Below are 19,798 nucleotides of genomic sequence, written 5' to 3'. Positions count from 1 at the left end.
TCGATTATGGATCCAATATTTTCCATATCACTTGCATTATGCCAAGAGTTCAATAGTCCCTTCGCTTCAACCCACAACAATTCCAGGTTCCCATCAAACACTGAAAGATGACAATATCAACATCCACTGTCTGCAAACCACAGCCATAAAAACTCTGCTGTGTAGATCATAGATTGTAAGGTATGATACAATGAGCTTAACTAGCCTGTGGGTCAGCTCTTCCAATTTAAACACAAATCCAGATGTCTGTGAGGAGAATTTTGAAAAGATTACTGGGCTGGCAGTAACTTTACTATGTCTATCTGAATCCGTTGTATTCCTTCTCTGAAGATAGACACAAAGTGCTGGAGTAACTCAGCGAGTCAGGGAGCATCTCTGGAGAAAAAGGATGGGTGACATTTCTGGACGGGTCCCTTCTTCAGACTGAAAGTAGAGAACTGGAGGTAAGAAACGGCCAGAACAAAGCTGGGCCGACAGCAGATGACCAAGGAAGGGTGGAGCCAATAATGGCCCATGGTTGGCTGGGGAAGAGGTGATAACAAAGGAATTCCTTCTCTGTTTGAAAGTAACAGTAGTAGCAAAATCGAGTGACTTTCTAGTCAACTTCACAGTATTTGAGAACCCACCAGATGTTTACGTTTATAGTCACATGTAGGCCAGACCCTAGCCTGCATGGTGAAAGCAAATTGCTCTTTAAAATGTAGACGCACAAATGAAAACCACAAGAAACCCTGTGAGGCTCTGATCATTGTGTTGTCTTACCACGTTTGATTCGCCCTTCTCTGCAAAGGCAGCCATGTGGCTGGACACTGGTGACAAATATTGGCAACTCGCCATTTTTGCTGCCCCGTCCTCCGGCTACGGTCATTCCTAAAGACTCATGAGGCTCTTTCGTTACAGTGATCTGCTTTTCTTGACAAATGATGCATTGGGACAGGTCCTGAGGAAATAGGCAAAAGTACATTCAAGATATTAAATTGAGAATTTATCAAAATGGTGCTGCCACAGACACAATTATAAGGATTAGAAATTATTTTTATTGTAGCTGATTTCATCACCTTTTGATTCACTAACAAATTTGGTTGATCAAAGATGAAATTCTTTGTGATTGTGGGAGGCTAGCCTTCCTTATCATGGTTAGACCACCGCACTTGAGAAATTTAGCACCTCATGTCACATATCCATTCCTTCCACAGATTTTACCTGTCACACTGAGTTACTCCTGCACTTTGTGTTTAATTCACCTCTGTTGTCTGGTTTGGCTGGAACTGCCCTTTCTAGTTTCTAATTCTATTCCTGTGTGGTTCCAGTTATGGCTCAAATATTATCAGGAATGTCTTCCTTCATATCTGCTAATAGCTCCAGAGGCCTCAAAAGGATTTATCCTTGCACTCACTCCTGTTCTTTGCTGACGATGTCGGAACATATGTTGGGCACGCTGACAACACACAGTTTAGTTAACTTCTGTTGAACCTTATATTGATTTGGTATACTGCTGGGCCATCAATCAACAGAACTTTCAACTGCATATTGTGAAGACTGAAGCTATTAAGAAAGATGGTTCCCAGAGCACCATCTTTATCCTAACTGCTGAAATTGAACCAAGTCATTCACAATCTCAGCAGACAATTTGACTATTCATTCTAAGATGTCATCCTCTGATCCAGCAATACCTTAATTTAAAAATGTATGAATCATTGTGTGTCCTTGGCCAATTTTCTCACTCCAGCCATGACATTAAGCTGGGAAGAGTGCAGAGAAGATTTATGAGGACGTTCCAGGACTTCAAGGGCCTGAGCTACAGGGAGAGGTTGGGCAAGGTCGGACTTTATTCCTTGGAGCACAAGAGGGTGAGAGGTGATCTTGTAGAGGTGTGTATGATCTTGAGGAATAGGAAAGGTGAATGCACAGTGTATTTTACCCCGAGTAGGGGAATCAGGAACAGGAGGACATAGGTTTAAGATGAGAGGGGAAAGATTTAATAGGAACCCTTAAGAGGAGTGTGTAAGAAGATGCTGCAGATGCTGGTTTAAACTGAAGATACACAAAAAGCTGGAGACAGGCAGCATCTCTGGAGAGAAGGAATGGGTGATGTTTCGGGTCGAGACCCTTCTTCAGACAGGTTAGGGATAAGGGAAACGAGAGATATAGATGGTGATGTGGAGAGATATAGAACAAGTAATGAAAGATACGTAAAAAAGTAATGTTAATAAAGGATAAAGGCTGTTGTAGGGTGAAAATGAGAAGCTAGTGCAACTGGGGGAGAGATAGAGAGAGAGGGAATGCCGGGGCTACCTGTAGTGAGAGAAATCAAAATTCATACCACTGTCCATAAGCTGCCCAAGCGAAATATGAGATGTTGTTCCTCCAATTTGCGTTTAGCCTCACTCTGACAATGGAGGAGACCTAGGACAGAAAGGTCTGTGAAGGTCTGGGTAGAATTAAAGTGTCCAGCAACCGGGAAATCAGGCAAGTTCAGGCGGGCTGAGCGAAGATGTTCCGCAAAACGATCGCCCAGCCTGTGTTTGGTCTCGCCGATGTATAAGAGTCTATATCTTGAATAACAAATACAGTAGATGAGGTTGGAGGAGGTGCAAGTGAACCTCTGCCTGACCTGAAAGGACTGTCGGGGTCCCTGGACAGAGTTAAGGGAGAAGGTACAGCGACAGGTGTTGTATCTTCTGCGGTTGCAGGGGAAGGTACCTGGGGAGGGGGTGGTTTGGGTGGGAAGGGATGAGTTAATCAGGGAGTTGAAGAGGGAACGGTCTCTGCGGAAGGTAGAAAGGAGTGGAGATGGGAAAATGTGGGTAATGGTGGGATCCCGTTGGAGGTGGTGGAAATTTCAGAGGATTATGTGTTGTATGCGATGGCTGATGGGGTGGAAGGTTAAGACTAGAGGTACTCTGTCTCTGTTGTCAATAGTGGGAGGGGGAGCAAGGTTGGAGCTGCGGGGTACCAAGCAGACGCAAGTGAGGGCCTCATTTATGATGGGAGAGGGGAACACCCATTGCCTAAAGAATGAGGACATCTCGGATGTTCCAGTATGGAACACCTTATCTTGGGCGCAGATGCGGTGTAGACGGAGGAATTGGGAGTAGGGGATAGAGTCTTTGCAGGAAGCAGGGTGGGAAGAAGTGTAGTTGAGATAGTTGTGGGAGTCAGTGGGTTTGTAATAGACGTCAGGCAATAGTCTATTTCTTGTGATGGAGAATGTGAAATCAAGAAAGGGGAGAGAGGTATCGGAGATGGTCCAAGTAAATTTGAGTGCAGGATGAAAATTGATGGTGAAGTTGATGAAGTCCATGAGTTCTGCATGGGTGCAGGAGGTAGCACCAATGCAGTCATCAATGTAACGGAGATAGAGTTCGGGGATAGGACCAGTGCATGCCTAGAATAGGGATTGTTCAATGTACCCAACAAAGAAGCAGGCATAGCTGGGGCCCTTGCAGGTGCCCGTAGCTACGCCTTGGACTTGGAGAAAGTGGGAGGAGTCAAAGGAGAAGTTGTTGAGGGTGAGGACCAGGAGAGTGTTAGTAGAGAGAAATTGGATGGTTCTGTGGTCGAGGAAGAAACGGAGGGGATGGAGGTGTAGAGTGACTGAACGTCCATAATAAAGAAGAGGGAGAGGGGGCTCGGAATGCAGAAGTCATTAAAGAGGCGAAGGGCATGTGAGGTAATTGGACACAAGTTGGGAGAGATTGGACCCGGGGGGGATAGGATAGAGTCGAGGTACGTGGAAATCATTTCCATGGGACAGGAGCAGGCAGAAACAATGGGCCTGCCAGGGCAGTTGTGTTTGTGGATTTCGGGGAGAAGGTAAAAACGGGCTGTGCGGGGCTGGGAAACGATAAGGTTGGAGGCTGTGGAAGGCAGACAGCCAGAAGTGATGAAATTAGTAATGGTGTTTGAGACTAAGGCCTGGTGCTCATCTGTGGGATCATGGTCCAAGGATAAGTAGGAGGTGTCTGAGAGGTCAGCCCCGTAGAGGTCAGCACGCCAGACTACCACGGCGCCTCCCTTGTTGGCGGGTTTAACTATAATGTCAGGGTTGCTGCAGAGTGAGCGGAGGGTTGTACATTCAGAGGGGGTGAGGATGGAGTAGGTAAGGGATGTGGAAAAGGTGAGACGGTTGATGTCATGCCGGCAGTTAAAAATAAGAGATCCAGAGAGGGAAGAAGGCTGTTCTGGGGAGTCCAAGATGAGTGGGACCAGTGGAGACAGGAGAAGGGGTCCTCCGCCTTCCGCAGAGAATGTTCCCTCCGCAATTCCCTGGTTAACTTATCCCTTCTCACCCAAACCACCCCCTCCCCAGATACCTTCCCCTGCAACCACAGAAGATGCAACACCTGTCGCTATACCTCCTCCCTCAACTCTGTCCAGGGACCCCGACAGTCCTTTCAGGTTAGGCAGAGGTTCATTTGCACCTCCTCCAACCTCATCTACTGTATCCGTTGTTCAAGATGTGGACTCTTATACATCGACGAGACCAAACGCAGGCTGGGCGATCTTTTTGCGGAACATCTTCGCTCAGCCCGTCTGAACCTACCTGATCTCCCAGTTGCTGGATACTTTATAATTCTCCTTACCATTCCGACACAGACCTCTCTGTCCTCAGTCTCCTCCATTGAAAATGCTCCTCATCGCATTTCTTTAACTTTGCCAGTGAAGCTGTTGTTATTCATTTCTCCATACATTAACAAAAACAGCTAGTTCATTTGCCCCTTCCCTGCAAAGGGTCAGAGCATTGCTACGGAATCACAGCTATAAATCCATTTTATATGATTCCTAGGAAGTTCATGAGTTTGAGAAAATGTAATAAAAGTTCTATTACTTCTGCAAATTACATTAGGCAACACACATTGTGACCAGGAATAATATTGAAGAATGAAGTGGCGATTCCACAATTCATCACAGATCTACGGGAAAACCATTGTGATTATTTTTCAGTGGTTGCCCTGGTCCCAATCGTCTGATCACTGGCCTGAGTATAGGCTGCCACGCTGCAGCTCAGAGCTCTGCAACATGTTTGATGTCCTTTAATGCATTTTACAGTATATTTTATTAACCATGTTTTTTGTATTATTCATGAATAATTGTACAGCATAGAAACATGCCCCTTGGCCCTAGCACCCATGCCTATCAAGATGCCCCATTTAAACTAGTCCGATTCCTGCTTAGCCCATATCCCTCTAAACATTTCCTATCCATGTGTCTTTTAAATGGTGCAATAGTACCTGCCTCAACTACCTCCACCTGCAACTTATTCCATATATACATCACTCTGAGTGAAAAAGTTGCCACTAGGTTCCTATTACATTTGGCCCCTCTAATCTTAAACTTATGTCGTTTGGATCTTGGTTCCGCTACCCTGCATTTACTTTACGATCAATCATACTTATTTTAAATGATAACAATGAAAAATATATTAAGGTTTTCTAAATGATTACTAATGACTGAAGAATAATTATATTGCTGCTTATAACTGTAAATAATTAATTTAATAGAAAATCAAGCATCATTTGAAAGCGTTTCTTGCGAATATGAAGTCAGCTGAGAAAATGTCAGATCTTAGATACAAAGTGCTGGAGTAACTCAGCGAGTCAGGTAGCAAGCATCTCTGGAGGAAAAGTATGGGTGACGTTTCAGGTCGGGACCCTTCTTCAGACTGTCCTAAACCAAAATTTCACCCATCTCTTTTCTCCAGAGATGCTGCCTGACCCGTTGAATAGCTCCAGCACCTTGTGTTTATCTTTGGTATAAACCAGCATCTGCAGTTCTTTGTTTCTACTTTTAAATTTCAAAAGTTCACTGATTCAGTGAAAATCATTGCGTATTTATTGTACCCACTTACCTTGTGAGTATTAGATTTGATATGGGGCATGAGGTGTGTGAACTGGTTAGGATGTTGCTGACTTATCTGTGATCCCAATTCTCGAATAACATTGGAGAACTGCTTCTTTGTTGTTCTGGAGATTATGAAGTGAACACTCTCACCACTGCCCTGAAAAGCATGAAAATAAAACATTTACTGATAGAAAAAATGAAAGCAGCTTTACCTCAAAAGTTTAAAACATACAGCAACATATTGACTGCAGTGAAAGAACAGTACCTGGATAATTTGAGCAGCTAGTTCAGGTGTCCCATGCTTCAGGTCATGGCCGTTTATTGCAAGCACCCGATCATTGCTGCACAATCTCCCATCCTGGGCGGCCAGACCACCTTCCAGAAGGTCCAGGACAAAGATGCCTGCCTCATCTAGTCTACGAACTAGTTTAATGCCAAGTTGCTCGCTGGATTCTCTTTTGAGCAAAGTCACATGAAAGCCATCTTCTCGTGCAGAGCTGTTGTCAGGGTGGAAATGTGTTAATCCACTGAATCGCCTTTCCCGCAGAACCATGAGCAGTAGAGTGGAGCAGGGCCGCGATAAGACAGCTCTGGCGTAGTTGTGAGGTACATTGCTGATGTCAACACCATTAATCTGGAACAAAGTAGAGACAGCAGTGCACCATTGTTTCAGGGCATAAAGCATCTGTGCAACAGGGAACAAATGGCTCGACATTCTAGTGCACCTTAATGAGTGCAGCAGTGCCTTGTGCAGAGAATTTCAAAGATCCACCACTGTCAGGGTGAAACATTTCTTGTCATCTCATTCTTTTGTGACAAACACATGGTATTAGACAGGAAAAAGAAACGCATAATCCGTTCATCTATCTTATCAAACTCTGTAAAAATGTTATATGCTTTGATAACATTTATGGCCTAGGCTACCATATTTCTCCTCAAAAGACAATTCCTTCATATTAGTTAATACTCATCACATGTTCTCTTATTGCAAGGATATCATTTAAGCTTAGGCTCCCAGTCCTAATTTAGTTTTGACATTTGTTCCCAAGTCTACTGCATGTCAAAATTGGAAGTGCTTTAATAATTGGAGGCCGGCATAGTAACACAACTGGTAGAGCTGCTGCCTCACAGTGCCAGAGACCCTAGAACGTGGAAATGGATAGGTGACGTTTCGGGACCAGTCTGAAGAAGGGTCCAGACCCAAAGCATCGCCTTACCATTACCTCCCCAGATGCTGCCTGATCTGCCATACCTCCAGCACTTTGTGATTTGCTCAAGAAGATCATAGCATCTGCAGTTTCTTAATTCTCCTGTGAACACTGTTTGTAGTTTATTACCTGTAATATTTGGTCACCAGAAAGAAGTCTTCCATCTTTTGCAACAATGCCATCTCGATAAACTTCCTGAATTACAATATTGATCAAGGGAGTTTCATTCCCACCTACGATGCTCAGGCCTAGTTCCATACTGGGATCAGCCCTAAGTAATTCAATACTGGTAACCTCTCCTTCAGCCAGGCCAGCTTGCTTTGGTGGTGCTGCAGTTAAAAAGTACAAACAAAAATCTTAAAACATTTCCAATTTTATTATTGTATTTTAAAAGTTATTCAGGCAAATATTTGGTTGTTTTATAGTTCAGTTGCATGTGAAAGTTTGAGGTTTGTAGGTCGTGGTTTTTAACATATTGCTTCTTTTTATACATGTAATCCAAGAGATGTAGCTACTGTAAGTATGGTACCTGTCCGAGGGGAGGAAGATTAGAATGTAAATGATCAAAGGAGGTATTAACCAAATCCTAGGAATAGGTCACATCTTACCTTTGAACAGTCAGTGAAGCAGTCATGCAAATAGAAAACCCTTTGGGAAGAGAGGGAAAGCAGAAAAATAATGATTCACATGAAAGCTATGATATAGATGGAGAACATTTGTAACATTAGTGATAATGATTGAGAGGGTAAGCAGCAGATTAGGAAGGCCTCAGGCATGGTAATCTGAAAATTGCATCTTCTTTCAGTTAAGGAATGAAATGTATGACAGGAGAGACAAGAATTGACCCTCCTGTGGTGCAGAGTGATTGTTGAAACAAGAAAAGCCTTGTTGAATGAACAACATTTACCTGTATGACCAAAAGGCACTACAGTGCCTGCAGAGTAGGAAAACTGAGTAGAGGTGGTCAATTGATGTTAGTATGGAAGAGGGGTTGGTAAAATATGCAGGTTGACCCCAGAGAGGGATGGCATTGAAGCTACCGAAATAGAAAGCTCAACTGAAAAGTGAAGTTGCAAAAATATCAGTGGAGAGTAAATGAAAAGTGTGGATTTGGTGAACTATGTAAATGGTGCTTTAAAAGGGGGAAGTGATATAAAAAATACGAGGAAAATGGTATCAATGGTTTTATGTGTGTGAAGGCACAAACACATTCATAAAAACATGTAAAGATAATTATATTGGTAACCAAGAAACATTTCTGTTACTTGTCGTGGCCACAAGTTGCAATGGCCTCTTAAAACATGATAGTCGTGCAAAGTGATGAAGAAGGGTTGGGCCAGATCTATCCCCATTTTTTGGCAGAAATGGACATAGAACATGGAACAGTACAGCACAAGAACAGGCCCTTTGGTCCACAATGTCTGTGCCGAACATGATGCCAAGACTATCTCTTATCTACCCACACTTAATACATAGCCCTCCATTCCCTGCACATCCATATGTCTATAAAAGTCCCTTAAATGTCTATCCAAAAGTCCCTTAAATCCCACTATTATATCTGCCTCAACCACCAATTCCAGCAGCATGTTTCAGGCACTTAACACCCTCTGTGTACAAAGGTTGCCCTTCATATCTCCTTTGAACTTTGCCCCTCTCACCTTTGCTATGCTCTCTGTTATTTGATTTTTCTATCCTGGGAAAAATGTTCTGGTTGTCTACGCTACCGATGCCTTTCATAATTTTATATACTTTAATCAGGTCTCCCCACAACCTCACGTATTCCAGAGAAACCAATCCAAGTCTGTTCAACTTCTGCCTGTAGCCAATACCACCTAATCCAAGCATCATTCTGGTAAACCTCCTGTCCATACTTTCCAAAGCCTCACATCCTTCCTAAAAGGCAACCAGAACTGCACGCAATACTTCAAATGCAGCCTAACCAAGGTCCTATAAAGCTGCATCATGACTCTTATACTCAATGCCCTAACCTATGAAAGCAAGTATACCTTATGCCTTCTTAACTACTCTTGTGTGGCCACTTTCAGGAAGTTATGAGCTGGGACCACAAAATCCCTCTGTACACCAGGGTCATGTTATTGATTGTATATTTACCCATACATTTGACCTCTCAAAGTGCAACACCTCACACTTTAAACATTAAACAGGTTAAACTCCGTCTGTCCGCTCATTACTTTAAAACTATTGATATGTGTTGAATGTTGATGTGTGATTGTGCAGTGTGTCTGTGAAATGCGTGTGCTGGTTGATTGTGCAGTATGCGTGCTGCTTATGTTTGTTGATTGTGTCCCTTTTTAAAAAAGCTACTGTAATGCGCCTTTTTAAATTGCCCCTCGGGGACGAATAAAGTGCTTTGAATTGAATTGAATTGAATTGAATTACTCCCGCCCATTTCAGTAGCTGGTCTATATCTTGCTGTACACCTTGATAGCCTTCCTCACAGTCCACAACCTCAGTAATCTTGGTGTCCTCTGCAAACTTACTAACCAACCCATCTACGTTTACATCTAATTCATTCATACATACCAAAACAGCAGAGGTCCCAGAACAGATCCCTGCAGAACTCCATTGGTCACAGACCACACCAAGCTAGTTCTGCATCCAAATCCAAAGTATCTGAATCTGAATCCAATGTACACTTACATATCCTTCCTCACTGTCCACTATACCATCTATTTTGGTGTCATCTGCAAATTTACTAACAATGTTGGCTACATTGTCATCTAAGTCATAAATGCACTGACCCCTGTGGCACATATTTAACATTTTGAGAGGCATAGACAGTCAGAACCTTTTTCTCCAGATGGAACAATAAAAATCTAGTGGTCATCGCTTTAAGGTGAAAGGGGCAATGTTTAAAGGAGATGTCTGGCCAACGGTTTTTAAAACACAGAAAGCGGCGAGTGCCCGGAAAGCGCTGCCCAGGATGGTGGGGGAGGTAGGTACTATAGTGGCATTTAAGAGACTTTTGAATAGGCATATAGATATACAAGGACTGTAGGGATATTGATTATATGCAGCAAGATAAGAAATGGTCTTGGCATCATGTTCAGCACAGACAATGTGGGCTGAAGGGCCTGTTGTGCTGTCCTGTTCTATTTTCTAACTTTGAAGAAAACGCAATTGAAATCTAATCACACGCTTTGCTTAATCTCTTGAAGCCCTCTTGTCCAATGAAATCAAAGAATTCCAATGGCTAGGTCGTATAATTTTTTTATACTATGTATTTTTCTCCACAATCCATACCAGTAAATACATTTCCCTGCTATTGAGGATGTTCGAGGCAGATGTTGTTAACCATTTGGACTATAGATTGTCGTTGGGGTTAGGCAAGGATGTGAAGGCCATTAGTGCAATGGGTAACGATCTTACTTAAAGGGGAGCAGACTCGAGAGGTAATTTTGACTACTGCTGTCTCTGGTTTATATTTTACCATGTTCTGATACAATTGCTGGGAATCCCCACAATTTTGTGCTCCCATGTAATATTCTCCAAAGAATCATAGCAGTCTAAGTAATTACCTTAAGCAGCTGACAGCATGTCGGGGACTTTATGCACAGACATGTGGAAATTCTGTATTTGCTGGCATTTGCACAGTGAAATACCACAAGCTCTAAAATCTAGGTCATTATTTGAGCAAGCTTGCTGGAAGTTTGCCAGTGGTGCTTTCAGAGTCTAAGGACGATATCCAACTGGATATTTTAAATACTTAGGAACCGTAGAGTCAGAGGTTTTTTTCCCCCAAGAATGTTATATAATCTAATGTAGATTTCAAGTAATGACCTTAAAGATATTGGGTCATTATTGATTAATGAGGCATTTGTGACAGTTTCTTCCCAGCTGTTATCAGGAAACTGAACCATCCTATCATCAACAAGAGAGCGGTCTTGACTGACCATCTACCTCATTGGAGACCTTCGGACTTTACTAGACTTTATCTTGCACTAAACGCTATTCTCTTTATCCTGTATCTGTACAAGGTGGATGGTTTAATTGTAATCATTTTTTGCATGCTATCCAGTTTTTTAGTTGACTGGATAGCACGCAACAAAAAAAGCTTTTCACTGCACCTCTGTACACTTGACAATAATAAACTAAACTAATATTGGGAGTGAAAATCAATTTACTTCATGGCAGCACTGGTTAAAAAGGCCTTTGGCACATTGGCCGCCATCAAAGTATTGAGTATAGACATTGGGAAGTCATGTTGCAGTTATATAAGATGTTGGAGAGGCTGCATTTAGAGTATTGTGTTCAGTTCTGCGCACCATATTATAAGAAAGATGTTGTCAAGCTGGAAAGGGTGCAGAGAAGATTTGCGAGGATATTGCCAGGACTCGAGGGCTGATATATAGAGAGAGGTTGAGCAGGCTAGGATTCTATTCCTTGGAGCGCAGGAGAAGGAGGGGTGATCCTATAGAGCTGTACAAAATCATGGGAGGAATAGATCGGGTAGGCGTACAGAGGTCCTTGCACGGAGTAGGGAATTAAAAAAACAGAGGACATAGGTTTATGGTGAGGGTGGAAAAGATTTAATAGGAACCTCAAGAGAAACTTTTGCACACAATAGATGGTGGATGCATGGAACGAGTTCCCAGAGGAGGAAGTTGAGGCAGGTTCTGTCATAACATTTAAGAAACATTTAGAGAGATACATAGATAGGACAGGTTTAGGGGGATCGGGACAAATGCAGGCAGGTGGGACTAAGATTAATGTGGGAGAGTAAATCAATTGGGAGAGTAGATCAATTTACTTCATGGCAGCACTGAATGCCAATTGTAAAAATATAAACCGAAGGGTGATTTTACTCAAAAATAATTGCAGTAATTAACTGGAAAGTGCAAGCTAAATATACATCTATATGCCATAAAATAAGAAATTAGAACAAATAAATTGAAAGCAACATTTAGGAGCAAAGAATATAATTCATAATAATAGTAATTATTAAGAGAGAATGGTTAATATTTTGTATATACGGTTACATAGAAAAGTCTGAAAAAGAAAATCAGATTGCAACGATCAAAGGTCATAGGCAGATTCAAATTAAAAGGGGAATATGAGCCAAATGCAGGCAAGTGGGACTAGCCCAATATGCCAACTTGGTCAGTCTGGACAAGTTGGGCATAGCGGCCTGTTTCCCTGCTATACTCAGTAAGAGAATAATGAATGAGAAGAATTATACGAGGATGTAATTAAGACAATTTTAATACATTTCCCATTTATAATTAACGTCAGGATTAGACAGAAGTCAGGATTCAACTGCTTTGACAGCACTATTTGCATTTTGAGTACAACTGTTTATTGTGATAAGCAGAGAGAATATTTTGATGATTTTTTACGGGACATTGACATCTGTTCAGGTAAGGATAACATCTTTCCTACCCAAAGGATAGCAGCCCAATCCGTGGAGCCACTAACCTTTAGCGCTGTATGTGTGCAGTTTGCGCATTATCCGTGTAATTGTGTGTCTTTCCTCTGTGTGCTCCTGTTTCCTTCCACATCCTAAAAACATGCAGATTGATAAACTAATTGGCCATTGTAATTTAGTGTTTATGAGTAGTAGAAACCAGTGGGAGATTTGATAAGAATATGGGGAGAATAAAGTAGGGTAGGTTTAGTGTAAAAATGAATGTTTGATAGTCAGCAAAGATTTGGTGGGCTGAATGGACTGTTTCTGTGCTGCATTTGTCCATTACTCTATTATGTTTGTAAGCCAGTTGAATTTGACAGCTTCAAGGTCAATATAATATTCTGTTCCAAAATTTACAATTGAATTTTAGCTCACTAGTTGCCATGGGTAGTATTTGAATTAATTTCTCTGAACTAGATTTGTACGTTACTTATTCTCCATTCCCCTAAATATTAAGCGGAACGTCAAATTTATAGTTTTATCACCTTATTTCCTCTAAACTTTAATTTTGAGATGACAACCTGCTAGTATTTTACATAAGCAGCTATGCTGTGTCACCAGGTACTAACTGATTCTTGAAATGTATGAGGATGGCAGAAACAACATCATCACAAAGCTTTGCCTTGTCCTCGATATCTATAACAGCAGAATTATGAGGGTAAATTCCCCCCCTTTCTAATCTGAGAACATTAAGTCAGTGCCTGTCATTGCTTTGGTTGAGTTTTGCTAACTTGGCACAAACCAAGGGGGATTGAAAGAAGAATATTCTTGAGTTAGTTGGTCCAGAATTGAAACATGATGTCAACCCTATTTGCTCCAGGAAAGCATTTAAAGACTTGTAAAGTTGGGCCAAATAATTTTCTTACCAAATATTTTAACAAAGGGTATCTTGTTACCAGTATTTTATTTGAATAATACGTGCACTCCATATTTTTAGTAAAGCTGAATAAAACACAAAACAACACATTTTCAAATTAACAGATAAAGTCTGTTTTGTACTAAATGTAATATTATGTGGGATGAATTCATTGAATGTCATAGTTAGTTTTTGTAATTTGGTATGGTATTTGTAATTCTTGATGTTGGAATATGATAGATTCAATGTTAAAAGGCCCACATTTTGTGATTTACTTTACTCATTTAGGTTTCTACAAATTCCACCGAAACCTCAGAATTTTTAGTCTGTCATTTTCCTCTGTAGCTGACACTTCTAAATAGCCAAAATGTTTTACTTTTAATTTTTTTAAATACAGCATGGAAACAGGCTCTTATAATAGTGCAGCAAATGGAAGGGAATATTAGAGTTTGGATGGGTAGTTAAAAAAAAAGGTAAATGTTAATGGGAATGTGGGGATTATATGAACAGTATTGCCAGTGAACACAATGGAATCACAGATGATTGAAACTTGGGAATAGGAGCCACCAACAGTTCTGCAAACCCGAAAGAGTTCTGCAAACCCGGTCAAATACAGCTTGTCGTGGTTTATTTTCGGTTTGCCCATCCTTCCCATCACCAACAACATTAGAAGAAAGAAAAACAAGAAAAGCACAAGAGACAAAGTGATGAAAGACAGGAAGATGGTGTTGACATTAACAATTAAGAGATAACATTAAAAACAAAAAATGGAGAACGAACAAAGGGAAATATCACCTTCTTCTGTAGTTGGACTCTGGAGTTCAGTTTGGAGATCCCAGCTTGCAGTGCTGTTTGTTCGGTGAAGATGAACATTGGGATTTACCAGCTGCCTTTCAGGATGGATTGGCTCAGCATCCTTGGAATGAATATCTAAAGATCCAGAAATAAATTAATTTAATAAATGTCTTGTAACATAAGAAAAAGCATATACAGGTGCACAACCTTTTATCCGAAATTCCAAATAACGAAAAGCTCCGAATAGCGGACATTTTTTCGGTCCTTGAAGAAAGGTCCTTGAAGACGTTCACCGAGGGCGGCCCGCAGAGGTGACAGCGGAACCTCCGGTCGGTCCTCGAAGAAAGGGGAACTAAATCCCCATTCACAAAAGAGAAGGTGAGGGTATATTGCGCAGGAGGGTTAATAATTGACAATCTGCTGCTGCCTGCCCGCTGAGTTAAAAAGTTCCCACGGTAGACTCACGATACACAGTGTATCATGAGTCTTGCGTGGGAACTTTTTAAATCAGTGGGCAGGCAGCAGCAGATTGTCGCTCCCTTCAGTTTCACCCCACCTACACCCCTCTGCTTCCCGGCCATGTGTGTGACCCCTTCCCTCCCCTCTCCAGCTCCCCGCCCATTGCACCGGCGCGGGGGCTTTGCACTGTCTTCACGTCGGCGATGCCAGCAGGTCAGTGCCAGTCACTGGAGACGTCAGGACCAACGGGACACCGACCCCCAGGCCCACTGCAAGCACGGAGATCCCAGAGACCCACAGCCAGCAGCGGCCCAGCCCCGTTCCAACTCCAGAGGAAAACTGCAAACTGGCCGGAGACGTCAGGACCACCAGAAGCCGCTCCCCGATGGGCCGCTACGGTGACAAGTGGCAGTTCGCCCATAGCCCGAGCTGCGCCCCCTCATCGGGACACCGACCCCCAGGCCCACTGCAAGCACGGAGATCCCAGATCAGCAACTCCAGCCCAGCCCCGTTCCAACTCCAGAGGAACACGCAGTAGGGGCAGAAGCTGATGGTGTGCAAGGTACGTCTTGTTCTTGGGGTGGCGCAGCTCGGGCTGTGGGCGAGCTGCCACTTGTCGCCGTAGCGGCCCATCGGGAAGCGGATTCCTCTGGAGTTGGGGGAGGGGGGTATTGTGCTGTTTGATTGTCCCTGCTATCCCAGGGACAGGGAGACACAGTGGCTTTTGAGAATGGTGGGCAATCACTTCCAAAGTTCTGCCCACACAGTCAGTACACCTCTCCTACACTTGTCTCCCGCACTAAGATCATCTCGCAGGGAATGATCCCAGCCTAACCCTCCCTATTCTCTCCTATTCTGCAAGAAAAAACTACATTGAAGACTCCAACTTGCAATCGAGTAACTGCTGGGATTGAGGCGAAAACTCGCGACCTTGCGGATATGAGCCGAGCACTCTACCACTGAGCCAGCCGTTGAAATCTACGCTAAAAATCTTCCAATCCGAAAGCCGAAAAATTCCGAATTACGAAAAGTATCTGGTCCCAAGGCTTTCGGATAAAAGGCTGTGCACCTGTAATGTTAATACATTCTTCAACATCTCAGTCAAAAATAGTTGGAGACTCAAGAAACTGAAGATGCTAGAAAACACAATGTGCTGGAGGAACTCAGTGAGTTAGGCAACATATGTGGAGGGAATGGAAAGGCAACGTTTCACCTTTCTTCGAGTCTAAAGGGTCCCGACTCAAAAGGCCGCCTATCCATTTTCTGAGCCCATAGAGGTGGGCTGTAGAGGCTTTGCAGGACGCTCACTCTGCAAAGTCCTCAGACAGTTGGGCATTATGGGGCTGGCAAAGAAGAGGGCCATTCAATCCACAAGTGAAGCCGCAGAGAAAGCCACTAGGTGGCTTTGGATTAAGAGGGCTGATCCATGGGCGGTTGCTGCTGGGAAAACAAGTCGGGGCTTGATCAACCCTGGCTGGGTCACCTGGGCGAGGGTGTCTGATGTTGTGAGACCCGAAACACCTGATGACCCCAGGTCACATCACTGTAGATGCATCCCTGTGCAACTAGAAGATGTATCTTTCACACCTCCCTTAACCTTTACTTTATACCCCGCCATTGATGCTTGCTTGACCCGCTGAGTTCCTCCAGCACTTTGTATTTGAATTAAAAAATAAATCCTCTCTAATAAAAATTTAGACTGTTGTATGCTTCATTGCTTTTGAAGACTGTCGAGTTATATTATCCAAATATGAAAGTAGGTTATTAAGTTCTTCAATTTTTCTGCCATTTCATGACTTTAATTACATTTAGTCTGCCTTCTTATCTGTATAATTTCCTGCTCTCTTTTACACTAAACTGTGCCTCCTTACTTAGCATTGTTGCTAGCTTGATTCACTTGTGAAATGTGGGTATCACTGGCTTTTTTTCCCCCATTCCTCATTGTCCTTGAATGATGGTGTTGAACTACTTCTTGGTGTTTGGCTAGTGAAGGTAGTGCTATTTAGCAGGCAGCTTTTGTATTTACACACAGTCAAAATGTACTATGGTGCTATACTTCCAAGTCAAGGCAAAGTGATATTCAAGTGGTGGTATTGCGATGGTAATCCTTGTCTTTAATGTTAGCAAAGGTTGCACGGTTGGGAGATGATGTTGAAGAAACCTTCTCGAATTGCTGCAGTTAATTGTGTAGATTACACCACTGGAAGGAGTTAATGTACAGTATAGCAAAACTGATGTGGGATTATTTCATCCACCAATTCAATTTGAACAGCACATGCCCAGCCAAATTAGACATATTTCCTTACAATCTAATTTGTACTTTACAGATATTGAAAAGATTTTGATGGCAAGTCACTCATCAGAGGATATCCCAGTCTCTAGCCTACACTTTAAACTTTAGAAATACAGCTCGGGAACCGAGTTTGCGCTGACCTATGATCAACCTGTATACTAGCACTATCCTACACACTAGGGACAATTTACAATTTTACCAAAGCCAATTAACCTATATACTTGTACATCTTGGAGTGTGAGAAGAAACCCGAGTGTCGAGAGAAAAACCACGCGGCCACAGGGAGAATGTACAAATTCCGTACAGATAGCACCTGTAGTCAGGATTGGACCTGGGTCTCTGCAGCTGTAAGGCAGCAACTCTGTCGCTGCGCTACTGTGCTACCCCTGTACACTTGCCATGTTCTATATTCATGTCTAACTCTGTGTCACCTGTGCGAGAAACAAGATATCCAGCACTCATTCTAATCTTGAAAGAACAAATAACCTTTACCTCTGCATCCTGCCATTGAACTAATTTTGAATTGAGCTTTCACTTGGACCCTAGTGACTTTAAAATTTTCTATTTCAAAATGTGCTGTTCTTGATATGTTTGAGTTACATTGTTACCATAGTTTTTTCGAAGAATTTGTCCATTACCGATGTTAGACTGACTGTTCTCAAATTACTTAATGGTGTCACATCAGCAGATATCTGGTCCCCAGACAACATGTTTGAAACCTGAGTGGATTGGAAAAGTATAATCGGAGCCTTTACTTTATCTTCTCTTGTTTCTATCAGGCCAGGATTGCTAGGCACAAATATGATTTAGCAATAGTTTAGAAACTGCTTTCAGTGTCAGAGTAACTGGAGCCACTCCAGGACTTAAAAGCGCAGAGCAAATATGTTCCTGGTTGAACTGATGTGAGACTCTGAAACCTCAGCCCCCTGCGGTATAAAGAATAGGGCAAACAAATAAATCTTCTGCCAGATAACTGGCAGCTCAGAGCCGCAGATAATATTGCAAGTAATATGGAGAGTGTAGGGATGATTTGGGAACCTGGGATACATTTTATGTCGTTTTCGAAGACTCAAAACTTCAAAATATTTCCTTGCTTTCTATTTTTATGTTATCTAATATTTCACACTCCATCCTGAATTACAATGCCTTTTTCAGTTAACTGATTTGTGAAAGTAAACACTATGCATTAATTCAGCGGACTCACTCATAACTCAGCGGTTCATCCAGCATCTGTGGAGAACAAGGATAGGTGACCTTTCGGGTCGGCACCTACCCGGAAGGTCATCTATCCTTTTTCTCCAGAGATGCTGCATGAACCGCTGAGTTCCTGCAGCACTTTGTGTCTCTCTTTGGTACAAACCAGCATCTGCAGTTCTTTGTTTCTACAATGTATTTATTACAGCATCCCATGTCTTCCACCTTCTCACTCACACACACACACACTTTTGTTCTCCTATTGTCCTTAGTTTTTTTGGTTCCCTTTTACACATTTACATATTTCCTTGGCCATTCCTTGGTCTTATTTGCCTGTATTTTTCAGGCACTCTCTTCTTCATTTTTAAATATATAATTTCATCCCTACACTGTCTACATTCCTTTATACTATCTACAGCACCGAGATCTCATTTATTTGGCAGAAGATTCATTTGTTTCCCCTATTTTTTAATATTCTAAGAGGCCGAGATTTCGGAGTCTCACACCTGCTCTAACCAGGAACATACAGTATTTGTTCTGAGCTTTCACCTCCTGGAATGCCTCCAACTACTTTGGCACTGAGAGTTGTTTCTAAACTATTGATAAATCATATTTGAGTCAAATATTCCTGGCCATTTCTCACTGAGAACTTCACACTCACATTAACCACCCCCCAAACACCCACGTTTGTGGGGGGGGGGGGGGGGGGGGGGGGGGGGGGGTGGGGGGGGGGGTCGGGGGGGGGGGGGAGGGGGGGGGGGGGGGGGGTGGGGGGGGGGAGGGGGGGAGGCGGGAGGGGGACAGATTTGGGAGGGAAAGGAGAGCGGGGTAGGGGGTGAGGGATGGGGAGAGGGGGAGGGGGGGGGGTGGGGAGAGGTGGGGAGGAGGGAGGGATGGGGAGAGGGGTGGGGGGAAAGAGTGGGGAGGGGGAGTGGGGAGGGAGGAGGAGAGGGGTAGCGGGAGGGATGGAAGAGGGACAGAGGGATAGGGGAAGGGTGGGGGGGGGAGAGAGGGAAGGGGGGTGGGGTAGCGAGGGAAGGGGGTGGGGGAGAGAGGGATGGGAGAGGGGTGAGGAGAGGGGGAGGAGAGAGTGGGAGAGAAGTGGAAGAGTGGGGAGGGAGGGAGGGGTAGAGAGGGTAGCGGGAGTGGTAGAAGAGGGACGGGGGGAGTGGTGGGGAAGAGGGACAGAGGAGTAGGGGAAGGGGTGGGGGAGAGAGGGGATGGGAGGGGAAGAGAGATGGGTGGGGGTGGGAAAGGTGGTGGGGTAAGGGGGTAGAAGTGGAAGAGTGGGGAGGGATGGGTAGGGGCAGTGGTGAAAGAGGGACGGAGGGGTGGTGGGGGGAAGGGGGTTGGGGGAGAGAGAGATGGGTGGCAGATGGAGAGGGGTGAGGAGAGGGACACATAGAAACATAGAAATTAAGTGCAGGAGTAGGCCATTCGGTCCTTCGAACCTGCACCGCCATTCAATATGATCATGGCCGATCATCCAGCTCAGTATCCTGTACCTGCCTTGTCTCCATACCCCCTGATCCCTTTAGCCACAAGGGCCACATCTCAGTACTAAAGGATTTCCCCTTTATCCTTAAACTGTGTCCCGCTTGTCCTGGACTTCCCCAACATCGGGAACAATCTTCCTGCATCAGACAAATGCAATTCAGGACTTTTCTCTTCACAAGCAAAGTCAGAATGACAGTTAGTGAAGAATTTGAATAATCACTGAG

The 19,798-nt window shown here is 43.5% G+C and overlaps 1 protein-coding gene across 2 annotated transcripts in view; it reads right to left on the bottom strand.

Moving 5' to 3' along the window:
• lnx2a (ligand of numb-protein X 2a) overlaps nucleotides 1-19,798 on the bottom strand; it is a 66,862-nt gene that overhangs the window by 9,999 nt on the left and 37,065 nt on the right. For both annotated transcript variants that reach the window (XM_055636901.1, XM_055636900.1), the window contains exons 4-8: nucleotides 14,132-14,266; nucleotides 7,182-7,381; nucleotides 6,110-6,478; nucleotides 5,852-6,001; nucleotides 763-940 (exon numbers count right to left, since the gene is read on the bottom strand). In XM_055636901.1, coding sequence (XP_055492876.1) covers nucleotides 763-940; nucleotides 5,852-6,001; nucleotides 6,110-6,478; nucleotides 7,182-7,381; nucleotides 14,132-14,266 — 1,032 coding nt within the window. The remainder of the gene's footprint in view (nucleotides 1-762; nucleotides 941-5,851; nucleotides 6,002-6,109; nucleotides 6,479-7,181; nucleotides 7,382-14,131; nucleotides 14,267-19,798) is intronic.

The sequence above is a fragment of the Leucoraja erinacea genome, chromosome 6, assembly GCF_028641065.1.
Source record: "Leucoraja erinacea ecotype New England chromosome 6, Leri_hhj_1, whole genome shotgun sequence".
Lineage (NCBI taxonomy): Eukaryota > Metazoa > Chordata > Chondrichthyes > Rajiformes > Rajidae > Leucoraja > Leucoraja erinaceus.
This window is presented reverse-complemented; position numbering and strand designations above follow the sequence as displayed.